We start from the raw sequence: 17,479 nt of genomic DNA on the forward strand, positions 1-17,479 counted from the left end.
TGACAAAACTTGCTTTGCTTTTTTTGTGATCCCATCCCGATGCCATCGGAATCTGGAAAGGGGAGGGAGGTTAGGGCACGTGAAGCTCTCTAATGCAACAGTAATCGAGTAGGAATGGCCGTTCTACTGAGGAAATTAGAACTGATTAGTGCAGAAATTGAAGTAGCTCAAATCTATAAGAGGCAGCGATTTGAGCAGCACAATTAGTTTGTTGTAGTCCATCTTCATCTTCTTCGTGAAATCATGAGATATATAAATATGTATGTAAACTTTTTGAGCTACTGGTGTTGTTCTTGAGGTGAAGGAGGTTGCTGCTGGTGGTGCTGCTGCTGCTGTTTTTTGATGGAGTGTTTGTTGTTGTGCATCCAGACTTTGAGGACATGGCGCTTGATGCCGGCGTCGGAGCAGAACTGCTCGACCAGCGACTCGTCCTGCCGCTGGAAGCGCCACCCGATCCGGTCCGCGAAGGCCAGCATCTTCTCCTTCTGCTCGGCGGTGAACTTGGTGCGGAACCGCTTCCTCATGGCCTTCGCATCCATCCCGGGGCCGCCGCCGACGACGACCCTCTCCTCGCTCGACGACTCCGTCGTCGCGCTCGCCATCCACCCTGACGACGACACCGGCACCGCTCGCGACGTCGGCGAGCTCGCGGGGAACACCCCGCCGAGCGCCCTCTGCAGCCGCAGCGGCGGCGGGGGCAGCAACAGCGGCGGCGGGGCTTGGCGTAGATGATACGGATTGACGTCGGCGCCGTCGCCGTCCTTGCGGTGGAAGCTCCGGTGGCAGCCGCAGGCGGCGCACTTGAGGGCGTCAGGAGTGGAAGGACCGCCATTGGGCATGAACTCCCCGCACCCATCGACGACGTGGCCGCCGACAGCGGCCGCGTGGTTCCGCAAGCACTCCTTGTACTTCCCGGCCACCTCCTCCTCCTCGCCGAACGTCTCGCCGCCTTCCGACACTTTATAACCTGGCAAACCGGCACCAGGCGCCGGCTGATCTGTCTCTCTTACCTTCGGTCTGCCAAAGAAAGAACTGATATCCTCCGTAACCACCGGAGAACTACCATTTCTCAATCCACCGTCACCTCCACCTCCTCCTCCTTTTGGTGACAAGATAGCGGACGGAGGAGCAAGGGCCGGTGGCTTGGAGAAAGCCGAGCCTCTAATGGGAGGAGGGTTGTAAACCAAGGAAGAAGAAGAAGAAGCAGTAGCAGCCAGAGGAAGGCGCAAGTCGCCATCTTGATTCCTGAACTCCATGGAACTCACTCAACTCAACTCACCTGCAGCCTTGTCGATGGAGGAAGAGGAAGAGGAAGCTGCACAGGCCGGCGATCGAAAATTCTGCAGCTAAGAAGGGGTCTTTGCCTGCCTTCCATTTAGCAGCAGCCAAAAGGAGAGAAGGAGAGCTCCCTAATCAAAGACGGAGTCAGCTTCTTTCTCGGTTCCCCACCAGCCATCCGAGGGTTGGGAAGGGAGAAAACCCATGAGGGCGGAATAAAAGCTTATCTCACTGTAGATGAGATTGAGAAGCAGCCCTGCTCAGAGGTCGCCATCCACAATAATTCCTCACTCGACGGTGTCGTTTCTTGGGAGGAGGAGTAGTGCATGTGTGTGGTGGGTGAAGCCTCAGCCGTAAGATAATAAAAAACAGGAGGAGGGAGAAGGAAGAAGAATAGGGGAAAAAAAAACAGGGAAGATTTTTAGCTTATCTTTTAGGACCGAATTAGGGTAAGGACCCTTCTGTATATCTAAGCAGTGTCGTCTTTATCGCACGATGGAGGTCTTTAACCTAAAAAATAATAATATTTTATTTCTCACATATTGTTAGCTCTATAAGTAGTTAATAAATGAACACACTTTTCGTCACCCCCACCCTTGAAAATGAGATCTAAAGCATAAACCTCAACTATCTAATAAAAAATAAGTTTGAAAATTATTCGCCATCTAGATACATCATTATTAGTACTTTCCCATTTATCAGTACCGATAAAAATACATACAATTTGATATACAGATGGTACAAATTAAAAACCTCACCTTTTTTTTTAAATTGTGAAAAGGATTCTTTTTAAATTGTCAATATGATTTTTAATTTATCATCAAAATAAAATCTTATCCCTTCCTTTTTTGTATTTTTAAAATTATTATTTTATTATTTTATTAAGAATATAAATTTTTACTAACTAATTTTGATGAAACTGATAGAATTAAGTTATTTATTTCACACTAAAAATGATTTAAAAATTTATTAATTATTTTTTATATAAATAAATATATACTGCCATAATTTTCTTTAATTTTATATTTTAAAATTGGTAACATCATGAGTTTATGAATCATAATTTTTATGAGAAATTTATTATAATAAGATAAAGATAAATTATTGACAATAATTTATCTTGGTCTACTATTGAAAGAACTGTGAGCAATATCAAGATAAAAATAATCATCTTTTATCATAATAATTATTAATCAATATTATATTATAATAATTATAATTTATAATTGCTATAATTGTATTATTCTAATTGTATAATTATAACAACTTTGTTTAATTTATTTGTTATATGAGGACTCATCGTTATTTTTATTTATCCTTTCGAATTTCGATAAAATGAAAAAATTTTATTTTTTTTACCCAATAAAAACTATGAGCTATGATACTCATCTAGAATTTTCATCTAGAAAATTCATCTAGATAGACATATAAAAGATGGGACCCATCATTTCATTTTTTGTGGGTCCATTATTTATGTGTCTATCTAGATGACTTTTCTAGATGAAAATTCTAGATAAATATCATTTCTCTAAAAACTATATACGAAAAAAGTGATATTTACTTGAATTAAATAATAATAATTGTTGAAATTAAATCACCTCAGAACTTCTGTACAAAAGATCGTTGCTGCCTCCTGCAGTGTAGTACTGGGGATCGCTGCAGGCTAATAAAGTCACACCGCACCTCCTGCTTTGACCACAGGGGTTTGGCTTGCACCGGCGCAAAAGCAAAGGAGGGGGATGGATATAAAGCCGGGTGGGGGCCTCTGGGCTTGCTGGTTCAGTCACCACGCCCCACGCCAAGGCCATGCCCAGGGCCAGGCCTCGGTGGGGTGTCAGAATTCCAGCACTAGAAAGGGTGATGGCTGCAGTCTCCACATCTACGGTCAACCTAACTTTGTTTCGTCATGTCATATCATGTTTTTACTGTAACATGCATGCTATTCATTTACTAGCACCCGACAATCTCACTCATTCCTGCACTAGAGAGAGCTCACAATTGATTGTATGCATCAGCGGGATCTCTGTCTCCGTTAAATTAGAGCACATGATTCGAAGAACTAATTGCTTCACTTTGAGTGTTATCCAAGAGGATCTTTCTTTTTGTACCACTGCTGCTTCTACTTGGCTCGGTATGCTTTTCCTTTTGATCTGGACTGGATTGTTAGGCAAGGAATCTCTTTCTCGAGAGGGCGCATGCCATGTCTTGATTACAACATTCCACTCGTCTCTTAGATGCTAAATTCCTGTTGCTTTACCACCTATTCAGTTTCAGGCACCATCCATATCGGATCATCAGCTGAAAGATATTGAATACAGGACAATTAACATAGTCTCAAGCCAACTCTCTTTGTTAACTTAACTGCTACTCCAGTTCAGTTGATAAAATGGACATCATATTCACGTGCATGAAAGAGTGTATATATTTAGCATCAACCTTTATTAAGCTGTATAGTCTATGAATAAACTTACAAGCTTACTTAGCACTTGATTATGGTATAAAAATGTTGAACTAAATCGATCATAATCATGGACTAAGAACAAGAAGAGAACAGTAAAATTCCCAAATAGAATCAACTGCACGGGTAGAGAGGCATATGGTGTAAGAAGCGATAAGGTAGTGGGAAACCATGTGACGGTGTGCATGGAATCCAATGTATCAAAACTTAAAAAGTCAAGAATGGCGTGACGACCACATCTCGGTTGGTGGGGGAAAAAGAGCCACCATAAATCCTTCATCAACAATTATCACAGAAAAACGAAAAAGAATTATGCACATTTTCAATTACATGTATGTTAGTTTTTGTGGACAGACTTAATCAGCAGTGTTAGGCCAATCTAATCGGACAAATTGAGGGAGCCAATCAGGATGGGCAGATTCGGTGGACCACAGGATGATAAAGGCAGGGAGTTATGGAAGAGCTATGGGCAAAAATCTACTGAGGTAGGTTATGAATAGTCGTGAACGATGGTCAGTCTGTGCAGTAAAGCAAGGTGCACAGCTTCTAGCTGGGCGCCATGCCTTACAAAATAAGCATGATATCAAAAAGAAAATAGCATAACAATTCCATTTACACAAGGAGATTTTACCATGAACAATCATTGCCAAACTCAAAAACCAAGAAAACCAATAAACCATACCTTCATATATTGACAAACTTCAAATTTCACCTTGCGTAGTGGTCCTCATTTGCAATAGTCATCTTCAGATACAGATAAACAGTTCACATGCAGATCCTTTGTAACCCATAGTCCATGTTTAAGGATGCGTACATAGAAAGCTAAAATCCTAATCCGGCACAGGTCCACCATATCTGCAACCATTGACAAGATTTCTTGAAAATTTCACTCATTTGTTACAGGAGATGTCCGGTAAAGTAAGTCACATTCTAGGCGGAAAAATCCACCAAAAGACAATCATGTACTTATTAACCCAGATCCAATCATCAATTATGTGACACAGAAACCTCATTCTGTACTTTGTGCAACAAGGATGACGACCAAGACAATAATCACAAGAAGGCATCTCAAGCACCATTCGACATCTGGTCATCAAAGCCTGTCTAATCAGAAGGCAACATTCAATTGAAAAACACTCAAAAATAACAGTCAGTAGATATCTGCTTGCTCCAATCCAAAATTATGTATACCGAGTTCTCCTTTCCCATATCTTAATAGTTGCACAGTATGTGCCTAGCAGTGGCATAGTTGGTCACAGTATACGTAGACCCAAACCAAATTGCTTACAAGTGATTATTAGTATTCACTTGGATAGTTAAACAGCACATAGTTTGCAATGATATGGATCCTCAGCTATCGGTTGAACTATAATATCATATACTCAAACAAACATATGACAAGTCTTGGCTATCTTCATAAAACATGCATAACATTGGTGCCTGAGGCAACACGATAGTTGCACTTAACGTCCCTTCGACGTTGGCACAAAAGACAGGAGCCGACATCTCAGTAGCAATAATGGCTCTTCAGCAATGATGATAACTCATTAACTTACTAAGCTCGACCACTAAACTCAACCATTGGACCTATATGATAATACAGCCATTTCGATCCAAAATTATTAAACTCAAACTAACACTAATTTGCTCCCCTAAATCCATAAAGAATTTTCCTTATTCCACAACACTCAGATTAAAACTAAATCATGGTGCCACAACAATGGACACTTTGAAGCATCATTACCACCGAAAGAAGTTTATTCATCAAGGAATTCATAGCTTGAAACAGAAACAGCGCATGTCTCTCTTATGCCCCAACAAGTCAGTCTAGCTTAGATGGTAGATCATCTAGAGTCAGCGAGGCAAAAAAATAAACTTCTAGCTTTTTGATTACTTGTCAATTCTTCCCTTGGAAGACGAATGCATGCAAGCACCATGGATTAGATCATTTTAGTGCAAAAATGTTACCCAGACGGAATTTTTTTGCCTAATGTCAATATGTCAAAACATCTCAACTAAATGCATGCTATGTGACAAAGAGCCACACGGTTGCCCAACTCAAGTCTTGTGCATTTCATTAGAAAGTTCTGAGAAATATTCAGCAAAAAAGATAGCAAAAGGTCATCAAACTAGCTACTATAACTAAAATTACTAGTTGCATGGACAACAGTTGGATGAAACTTATCAAATGATCAACATCTTGGATCTTAGCAAATGATCAGCATCCAAACAGCTGAAACAAAATACACAGTGATATTTAATGCTTCTTATAATATTCACTGAAACATTTTCGTGAGATTGAATTAGGCTCGTTTAGGAAAGAAATAACACAATGAAAGAACAACCAAAAATATTAGTGAATCAAATCAACTTTGGGCTAACTGTTTCCAATTTCCACGTAATCATATAATCAGTCCATTGTCTCTTCTCCAAAACCAACGCCAAATTCCATGGTGGACCATTAAAAGATAGAATCTTAACCTTCAAATTTCCTATTCCAGAAGGGTTTGCAGAAGCTAAATTCAAACCTTTTCTAACTTGTTCTGTGATTTCACTCTTGTGATTGCTCGAACTCTTTTCTTGACTGTAATCTTACTTCAAGATTTGGCAATTTAACAACCTCACTTTGCTTTTTGGATTTGTGGATCCAAAATAATTGACACGTGAAATAGTCAAAGTACCACTGACTTTACATGCAACAGAACCTGGTACCATTAATTAGCAGACATTTTACCTCGTATGCTAGTTAAATTGAAGAGTGATAGCAGGGTGGGTTGGATTAGGTTAATGTTGCATGGTAATGCAGATAACCATTTGATGACTGCAAAACATCTCTACAAGTGATCGAGTTATTGGCTAGAATTGATAGTACTGTGTCAAATTCAGTCAAGAGGTGTTACTGCAAATTGCAATAACATAATTAGCGTCAGGCAGCTACTGTCGTTTACATTGGCTAGAATACCATAAAAAAGAAACAAAATAATATTTGTCTGTAAATAAAACTCGAAGTGGATCCAAGAAATAAAAAGCTGACTCCTGGCAACTCTAGTGAAACATCAGCATTTGTAGATATAGCCTTATTGACCCAATAAATCATAGACACAGTTCATCTACTACTAGAGTCATTATGAAATTTGGCATCTTAACCTTGTGTATTTTTACATTATTTTATATTTATGAAAATTTTATTTTATGTAAAAGTTGGACATAGATAATGGAATCATCAAATAATAAATATTTTCAAATAGTTAAATAGCGGTTTTGTTAGAAATAATATATATATTTTTCTCTCTCAACTAAGAACCACACAACATACAAAATAATTTTGAAACTTCTATCCATTTTACCTATTCATTCTTTATCCCATTAAAAATATCTTCATCATGACCTCCCTGTTGATACACTTCCAACCAGACACATCAAACGACCAAATATACTGAAAGCACCAAGAAAGTACAAAATTCATAAAAATTAACAATGCAAAATGATGATAAGTTCTATTCACTAAGATTCAGTTGTCTGTGGTCTAGGTTAAAAATATAGAACAACCTGGCACTTCTTAATTCCTATTTTCTGATCTATCACCAGATTAGCATAATAACGTGGAAGGTAGATGAAAATGAATGATAACAAGCAATTGTCTCAGATGACCAATAATGTTTTATCACCATTTTCCACCCACGCTGAAGTGTTGATACTAAGCGCAAACTCTAAAGAAACATAGACATGGAAGGCTATAAGAAATCCAATAGAAAAGTGGCGGAAGTTGATGAGTCAATGAGCAAACACAACATAGGCAGAATGTAAATTACCATATAAGAAACTTGAGAATTTCGGTACAGACAGCAGCTCAATCACTGAACGTAAGAAAGGATAAACGGCCCATTCTAATAAGCTACATTTAGAGGAGCAGGGAATCAAAAGTGTTAGCAGGCAGCGTACGTTCTCATCCAAGATTGTGAAACATCTGAACTGGATCAATTAGCTTCTGATGCTGCATTGTTCCTCCTCAATTGCCGTATCAAGTGTTCCACATGAAGCCAGAGTGGGTGAGCCCTTCACCTCCCCAAGGCGCCACATGTACCAAGACCCTACAGAGCGATACGGTCTCCAGTAGTGCTCACAAATCTGGTCCGTCTGCGAAAGCTGCGGTACCTCCGCGAGACTATAAAGCATCTGCACCCCATGTGGACATCAAGGTCTCCTACGGGAAGGACATCAGACCGGTGGAGTGAGAAGATCATGAACATGTGAACTGACCAGGTGCAAATGCCCTTGTCGTCCATGGATACGATGACGGCATCGGAAAGGATCCCGCTATGGAACTTTCGGGCGAGGTTGTGGAGGTAGGAGGGTTTGCGGGAGGAGACACCGATCTAGCGGAGTTTATGTTGGGTGAGAGAGAGGACCGCCTCAGGGACAACGCTTTCCTCACCGCCACAGAGGGAGAGAAAGCTAGAACAGACGCGGGATCCGGCCTTGAAGCCGAAGGTGAGTTTCTGGTAGAGGATGCGCAGGCACCGGAGGGTAGGGGGCTCCTGCGCATCCATGATGGGCGACGCGCATAGGTGGAGGAGGGCTACGGCGATTTCTCCGTCGGCGGAGAGAGGGCGCCAGATGAAGCGGACGGCGAGGCGCTCTGCGAAGGAGGATGCCTTCTTGGACGCTTCGTCGGATGAAACATTCGGGCTTTTCTCCGTCGGCAGGATATCCTGGACCACTTGGTGTGGTCATTCGTATTTACGATTGGATCATGATCATTATTCGATCGTAAATAATTGCGATAATATTCTTGGGTTCATTATCTTCATCAAATTATAGTTTTTATTTGAAGCGGGTCGGAAACCGTTTGGAGCCTGGAGGACACCCTCACTCGGTGTCTAATAATCTGATCACTTATCCCGTTCCGAACAAAAATTATAATTTGATGGGGACGATGAATCCAAGAAGAGATCACAACAATTTATGATCAAATCGTGATCACAATCCGACTCCAAATACGAGTAGTACATTTCTAGATCATAAAAAAGTGATTTAGGAGATGTGCTCTCCTTTTTGGGGTCGATTAAAAAATTAGGATAATTTTTAAATGCACGCTAAATTTTTATTATATTAAAATAATTCTTAAAATTCCTTCTCCTCTCAATTTTTTTTTTAAAAAAATCCTGCCTTAAAATTAATTTCACTCAAATAATTTAATATTTTCATTAGTTGTATTTAAAAATATTTTATCTTTGCAACCATTGTAATAAATATATTTTTTTTTTAAACAAAAATTACGCCCATCATTTATGAAATGGTCGGACGTCTCATTTTCAATTATAATTAAATGAACATCACATTTAACATAATAGCATTAATCACTCGGCTTTTTGATTTTATAATGATAACCTGATTAACATAATACCTAAATGAGTAAACCAAATTAAAGGATTTTATCACATCCATTATATTTGAAATGAGTATTAATCTTCTAAAAATTAATAACTAGCTAGTACGAAATTAGTTGCAAACTTATATTAATTTTATTTATTTGAGAGTGATAACAAATAAATTAAAGGGTTTTATCACCCTCATAATATTTAAAATGAGCATTATTTGATTATAATTGGTTGTGTAGAAATTAATCAGTAATTATTACATTATGTAGAAGTTGATAGTAAATTGTTACAATATATAGAAGCTGACTATTAGTTGCTATAATAACACTGGATCATGAGTATTTTAAAATAAAATTATAGATAAGACATCCATTTGATTTTCTTTTACGGTATTCATTCTATGTTTCCTTAATTTGAGATGCTCTTTTAATTTTTAGTATTTTCTTCTAATTTTATTAACAATGAATAAAAATAATATTTATTTTTAGTCTGTGCTTCGAATTTATAGGAGAATTATATATATATAAAAATAGTTTATCTCTAAAATTAATAGGATTAAATTTGAACACATTATTAATAAAAAAAAAACCAAAATCGCCTCCCGCAATTCCACAACCGACGAGGAGACACGACACATATCTGGGACAGACAACACAGAATCGACCAATACATTTTCTTTACGCCCCGGGTCGCTCCGCTAATTCCCAGTTGCCTGTCTTGTAGGTGACAGCGGAGTAGCACTCTTGTCCGCACTAACGTCCGCACTAACGAAAGGGGCAACCTTTAATTGGTTGCCTTCCGCCTCCGCTTCTCTCTCCATTTCCTCTTCTCCGTCCATCCTCCTCACCATGAGGCCCTCGTACATGGCGGCGGCCGCGGATTCAAGGTCACTCGCCGCCAGACGCCACCGCCATGGCCGAGCGATTGCTTTCTGCAGCCGCCGCCGTGTCGCCACCTTCGCCCTCCTCGCAGCTTCTGCCACCGCCCTCCTCGCCGTCTTCTCCTCCTCTGAGCCTCTTCTCCCCCCGCCTCCTTCCGTTCTCGTCCGCCTCCAACAAATCCAACCTGCAACTCATTCCTCCGCTCCTCCTCCTGGGCCGTCATCCCCAACACCTCCAAGCCCTTTGGATTCGGCTTCCGCAGGGTTGATCCCTAACCGTGCCGATGCAAAGCACCGACCTTTGCGCGGCCATGAGGTAGAACATATATTGAGAAATCTGGTTTATCTTTCGATCCCAATGAAGATTGTGTCGGCATTGTTATTGAGTTCGTGTAGGTGGCTTATTGGAGAATGGCGCCGGAGGAGGCACTCAGGCGTGTCAGGAAGGAATTAGACGACGCCCCTGCAGTTTCCGATGATCCAGAACTGTATTCCCTTCTGTTCCGCAACGTATCGATCTTCAAGAGGTCAGAGACGATGAAATTACCCAATTCTGTGTTCTTTCCCAACATGAATTGATGCCCTAATTATTTAGGGCACGGACTTTTGTTTTCTTCTCCGTGAAGCCTTCGAATTCACAATGTTTTAGATCACTTGAATTTCATAGCTTCCAGCAATCATGAACTAAAGAATGCAAATCAAAGTTTATCTAATCAATAGTTCTATCTATAAAACCTTAGAAAAAGAAGGCTTGTGCATCTGAAAAATAGCTATAATTTTCAGGAGCTATGAACTGATGGAGAGAATACTTAAAGTTTATATCTATGAAGATGGTCGGAGACCCATTTTCCACACACCAGAACTTCAAGGTATTTATGCTTCTGAAGGATGGTTTATGAAATTGTTGGAGGAGAACAGGGGATTTGTGACTAAGGATCCAAGCAAAGCTCATTTGTTCTATCTACCATACAGTATAAGGAAGCTAAAGCTTGCCCTTTATGTGCCTAACTCACACAACATGAGGCCCTTATCGTTGTTTCTAAGAGACTATGTGAACGACATTGCCGCAAAGTATCCCTTTTGGAATCGAACTAGAGGAAGGGATCATTTTTTGGTTGCTTGCCATGACTGGGTAAATCTACATAACTGTTTAGGCATCTTACAGTTCAGTATATATACAAGTTCCTGTAATAACAAGTAAGATCCTACAGGGACCTTACACAACGATTCTACATGAAGAACTTTGTAAGAACACCATCAAAGCCCTGTGCAATGCTGATGCTTCAGAAGGTATATTTATTCGCGGAAAAGATGTGTCACTCCCCGAAACCACTATCAAAGTGCCAAAGAGGCCTCTTTAAGTATGTCGGTGACGGGAGGCCCATTTCTCAGCGTTCTATTCTTGCCTTCTACGCTGGTAATATGCACGGAAGGGTCAGGCCAATCCTCAACAAGCACTGGGGGAATGACAAAGATGAAGACATGAAAATCTATAGACGACTCCCGAATAGAGTCTCAAGGACAATGTCCTATGTCGAGCATATGAGAGCCAGCAAGTTCTGCATCTGTCCCATGGGTTTTGAAGTCAACAGCCCAAGGATTGTAGAGGCCATACATGCTGAGTGTGTTCCAGTGATCATAGCCGACAATTTTGTTCTCCCTTTTGAGGAAGTGTTGGATTGGAGTTCGTTTTCTGTAGTAGTCGCCGAGAAGGATATACCAAACTTGAAGAACATATTGTTAGGGATATCTCATAGAAAATACATCAGAATGCACAATTGTGTGAGGAGGCTGAAGAAGCACTTCCTGTGGCATGCCAAGCCACTCAAGTATGACATCTTTCACATGATTCTACATTCGATATGGTTCAGTAGGTTGAACCAGATACAACAATATCAGGAATAGTTCTTGCTACAATGGATTGTGTACAATTGCCTGGAACTCTAGTTCTGAATTTCGAAGAGTAGCTCGCGAGTCTGACGGAAGAAGATATGGAATTTGCAAAACTTATGGTAGTAAATCTTCTTCTTCTCTTCTTTTCTACCTTGTGAGATTTTGCTCCAATATGAGACTGTAAGCTGAGGCACTAAATAGGTAAACACAGTAAATTTATATTTTTGTTTTGGATTTTAAAGGATATGGATGCTATCCTAAGATATGATGTTCTAATGTAATTGATGTTTTATACAAAAAGAGATTATATAAAAACAACTAGTGGTGTCGAAATGAGCATACTTCTATCATTATACTTACGTGAGACATGTGATTTATTCTTGTTCTATCATTTGGACCCATTTAGTGAGACACTAATTCTGATGCCTTAATCTTTTAAGGCATTATTTTGCAATTATTCTCTTGTTAGCCTATTACCTATATAAAACATTACTATAATATTCTTATATACACGCTATAAGAATTCTGACTTTTAGCGATGCATAGCATGATCAACGTCGCAAAATATGATCTTTTGGCGATGCTTGGAATGTTTCACGTCGCTAAAAGATAGAACATTAGGAGGAAATTTTCCCACATTTATTTTGTATCATTTAGCGATGTGTTAAACAATACGAGTCGTCAAATGAAGACCTTTCACGACACACATTTCACTCCATGTCGTTAAAAGGTAACGCAAATTTTCCCTGGGTCATTTTGCGACACAACATAGAAAATACGTCGCCAAATGTGACATGACGACGCATTCTGCACTTAACGTCATTAATAATAGTGAAAAGTTTTCCTACCTCAAATTGTAGTCATTTGACAACGTAGATACATTAAGCGTCGCTAAAATAAAATTTGAGATTAAAAATTTTCAAAAAATTGTATAAATTATAAATTAAAATAAATATCATTTGAAAACACATTAGAAAGAAATTTATTAAATAATTAATCTTTTAATTTATTTTAATAAATTAACGACTCGTATTCTCTTTGAACAAATTTATAAATCAAAATAAATAAAAAGGAATTTATTAAATAATTTTTATTGTATTATATTTTAATACATTAAAACCCAAATCAACACAAATAACAACTCTAGAGAGACGTAACCCATGCAATGATAAAGTTTTACTTACCTTCTAAAGTGAGCCGACCCATGTGAGTCGTACCCCCACCACCTTACACAACCTGATCTCTTGACTAGGCTTGGTACGACCTATTTCTAGCCATGCTAGCTCATATTAGCCAGATTGACACTACTAAAGTATCTTAGAATATTTAGATTATTTGAATATTAATAAATCTGTAATTGAGACGCATTTAAAGTTGTGAAATTTTTAAAAGATATATCTAAATTTTAGGTGGCGTTTAGTTCTCTCTTACAAATCCGAATAAGTATCATAATATTATAAAATAGAAATGGTATGAGTTTGATTATCATTATTAAAAATAATATTTTATTAGTTGAATATTTTCAATCAGAATGAATCTAAATTTCATTTTTTAACCTCAGAGAAAAATAAGAGAAAAAATTACATGGAAGAGAAAGTTGAATGTGAGAGAAACATATGATGAGAAAGATAGTATAATGAGAAAAAATGAAGATAGTGAAAATGTGATGAGAGAAAATGAGAAAAGAGAGTCTGATAGGAGAGATTGAGAAGAGAAAAAGTATGATGAGAGAGAAAATGTACTGTGATGGGAAAAATGAAGAGAGAGAAACTATGACGAGAGAAAATGGGAGATTGAGGAGAGAAAGTATGATGCGAAAATGTGATGAGAAAGAAAGCGTAATGGGAAAAAATGAAGAGAGGGAAAGTGTGATGAGAGAAAATGAGGGGAGAGAGAGAGTGTAATGGAAGAGAATGAAAAGAGAGAAAGTGTGATGAGAGAAAATATGGAGAGAGAGTATGGTAAGAGAGATTTAGGACAAAGAAAGTATGATGAGAGAAAAAGTATAATAAAAAAGGAGGAGAGAATGAATAGAGAGAAAATGATGAGTAAGTGTCTTTGATGAGAGAGAATACAGAGAAGAAATAGTATAGAATATGTGATAAGGAGAGAGAAAGTATGATGATAGAGAGTGAAATGAAAGAAAAATTGATAAAATATACTAAGGGTATTTTCGTCTAAAACTTAATTCTCATTTCTATTCCATCAAAATTCAAGGGAGGGAGTAGGTTTCATCCATATTAATTTTTGGATTTCATTCTCAAATCTTGATTCTATTCTCATCAACCAAACATAAAATTTGAGAATGAATCTATTCACTTATTCTCAAACCTCTAAACAAAACGTCACCTTAGATTTCTTAAATAGCACATTTGTTTTCCATATATACCCCTCTTGCCATTGTGTTGGATTTCAAAGAACAATGACATTATAGTATTAGTTTTCAAAAATAACACCCCAATAGTGTTGATTTTAAACTTATGTAATTGATTTTGGAAAATCAACATCAATGATGTTTTTTTAAATGTAACACCATTGTAATAACGAAAAGAGGGAAATAGGAAATAAGTGCGTTGAAATCTGAAAATTAGAAACGTCATTTAAAATTTTCATAACTTTTAAGTAAGTTGTCTAGAATATTTAGCTTATTTGAGAAAGGCACGGGGCTTAAACAATATTAATAAATTGGCCGATTAAAAATTTGTGGGAAAAAGGGAATAAAAAGTTTGCTATCTTTTTACTATCCAAAAATGGCAACCCACGGAATCCGTACCCTCCTCACTTGCGGTGTAGTTGATTGACAGTCGAGCTTCCTCAAATTCATCACCGCCCTCAAATGAGACGATCATCGTCCATTCTCTCTTTTCATTTTTGTCCTTTTGCTGTCTGAGCCAGCTCATCACAATCTAGTGATGCTGTTCATCGCCTAAATCCAGCCAGGTCATTCCCTAATTAGTCCTGCAAACCAACTTTCCCATGCACCTCCTCCTCTCGAGTATCTCTTGCTTTATATCCACCTCTTTAATTCCCGATTCCCTTCAATCTTTCTTCCATCTCTAGATCTTCTTCATCGGATCTTACTTCCTCGGGATTTGAGATCGTTTTTTCACTCGGATTTTTGTTTTTTTTTTCTTGTCTTTTTCTTTCGTCTGGATACGCAAAAAAATTTCCTAGCTACCAGGCGGCTGGCTGCGATTTCCGTGATCATGAGTTCGGAGCCGCGGGAAGGCTCCGGCTCCAACAGCGTAATGTGGGGCGGCGGAGGCTGCCGCTGCGGTCAGGGCCCGCGCCCGTCGTCCCCCGCCGCCGGCGACACGGCCGCCTCGAACGAGCCCGCCGTCGACGGCCAGGACCGCCACAAGGGCGTCATGCTGCGGCTCTACGACGACCGCTGGGACGACGCGCAGGTCTACGACGCCCACGGCCGCGATTGCATCTGGCCCAACGCCTTCTTGTCGAAGAGCGCCGCGGCGGCGGCCACCTACGAAAACAGGGTCGCCCTCGCGCCGGCGACCAAGCTGGCGCCCGGCGGCCTCAGGGACGACGTGGTGGCGGTGGAGATGTTCACCAAGGAGCTAACGCCCAGCGATGTCGGCAAGTTAAACAGGTAGCTAGAGATTAATCCATGCAATCTTAGCTACGAAAAGGTTAATTAATCCCCTGCATGAAGTCTTGGGACATGGTCTATTGTACGCAGTCTTATCCTATGATTATATCGTATCGACTTAGGTTGGTGATCCCTAAGAAGTATGCTACGCAACACTTCTCTCACGTTGAGGGCTCAGCACAAGACGAACTGCTGATGAAGTTTGTGGACAAGGAGGGACACTGGTGGGCATTCCGGTACTGCTACTGGAAGAGCAGCCAAAGCTACGTGTTTACTAAGGGGTGGAATCGGTTTGTGAAGGAAAAGCGACTGTGTGCCAAGGACACAGTGGCTTTCTACCAGTGCAACGAGAGGAATGGGCTCCGACAGCCATACTGCTTGATAGACATAATCAAGCATGTCGAGAACAAGGAGAGCAAAGACGACGACCGGAAATGTAGAGAAGATCATCAGGACTCTAGTTGGAGCACGAGTGAGGGAGTAGAAATAGGGTTAGGGCTCAACTTTAAGAGGAGGGTGAGGCATCAAGGAGAGGAGGGTGAATTGAAGAGGAAAATGAAGGCCAAGTATGAGGATGGAGAGGTGGTGTTGTCGATGATGTCGCCCAAGATGGAGAACAAGAAGAGGTTGAAGCTCTTTGGTGAATGGATTAAGATAGAGTGACAAAATATGTACAAAGGTAGATATGTATGTACATATTAATTAACTTGTATGTATGTATGTATGTATGTACAATTGAATTCTTTATTTTTTTATATAAAAATATATGGAAGAAGTGAATATTCAATCTAGGGTTTTTTAGATTTCAAAGTCACTTGCTACAGTACTTCAACTTCAATTTAACACTGCTAGCCAGTGGAGCTTTGAATAAAGAGGTTGAGATGGGATCAATGCCTAGCTTGCCTTCAGCATATATGTTATCAGTAGTCCTTAGTTAATATCTTCTAGTAGATTAGTGCAATTTAGTTAACACCTTCTTCATGGTGTTGATTTGCTAGCGACATTAATTATCACTATTAGTTATCACCTTCGATTCGAAATGTTACTAACAACATAATATTATCACCATTCACCATTTTAGTATACTATCGGTTTGATGAGTTGCAAACAAGTTGACTCTCTATGATAGTTAATTATGGGGTTAATCTTATAGCTAGACTAATTATTTTGAAACAATTTGAAATTTAAAATTTTAAAAGTTGATAAGTTTGTATTTGAAACTATATATTCAATTTACTTTTGTGCATGAAATACGAGGGAAATAATTTTATGTAGATACTTGACTCCTAACTTTTCTTCTGTAACTTAAACAAAATGAAAGGGGTTTAACAACCTTTCTCAACTATGCCTCTACTCGATTCTTTCTCATTCCTCTCTTTGGTGGTAAAAAGTGAATACGCTCGTCTCCATTGTCTCCGTCAATTCGTCCCAAGATCAACACGGAGGAGATAAATTATGGACAACTACCAGCCTTTGGAATAATGACTAACACATAAAAAAATATTTACCTCGACTTTACTAAAATTCAAACCCTAAATCTCATTAATGACAACATCTTATGTGCAGCACCTCCCTTGTACCATATATATTTTACTCGTTCGTTCATTATTGCCTTCGGAACTTCTTACCGTTGGCACTTCTTGTTGATTATTAAGCATGCATGAAATAATTGATAAAAACAATTGATAATTGCTAGGAGTATATTATATTCAAGTTTGATCCTTTACAATGATTGGATCGTGATATTATTAGTTTAAACTATATATTCACAACTCTCCTTTCTATCTTCTTAAATTATTTGCTAGCTGATCTTGTTCGAAAGTCGATGAGATAGATGTTAGAGATGTAGTGTTCTCGTTAATTTCCTGTGGACTTCGCTCCATCCTACAACACAATTGACATCAGTGCCGAGACAGGGAAGGGGTCTCCGGCGATGACCCTCCGATGCTCAAGTCAGTTTCTGGCAAACAAGAAGAAACAAA

The 17,479-nt window shown here is 39.2% G+C and overlaps 1 protein-coding gene and 2 pseudogenes across 1 annotated transcript; 1 reads left to right on the top strand and 2 right to left on the bottom strand.

The window, feature by feature from the left end:
* Nucleotides 1-127: 127 nt before the first annotated feature.
* On the bottom strand, nucleotides 128-1,727 carry LOC121981244 (zinc-finger homeodomain protein 5-like). Its single transcript, XM_042533673.1, has one exon. The coding sequence runs from the start codon at nucleotides 1,254-1,256 to the stop codon at nucleotides 279-281; it is 978 nt and encodes a 325-aa protein (XP_042389607.1). The 5' UTR covers nucleotides 1,257-1,727; the 3' UTR covers nucleotides 128-278.
* A 1,156-nt stretch (nucleotides 1,728-2,883) lies between these two features.
* Nucleotides 2,884-9,967, bottom strand: LOC121979851 (annotated as a pseudogene).
* Nucleotides 9,962-12,188, top strand: LOC121981245 (annotated as a pseudogene).
* Nucleotides 12,189-17,479: the final 5,291 nt, after the last annotated feature.

This window comes from Zingiber officinale, chromosome 5A, assembly GCF_018446385.1.
Source record: "Zingiber officinale cultivar Zhangliang chromosome 5A, Zo_v1.1, whole genome shotgun sequence".
NCBI lineage: Eukaryota > Viridiplantae > Streptophyta > Magnoliopsida > Zingiberales > Zingiberaceae > Zingiber > Zingiber officinale.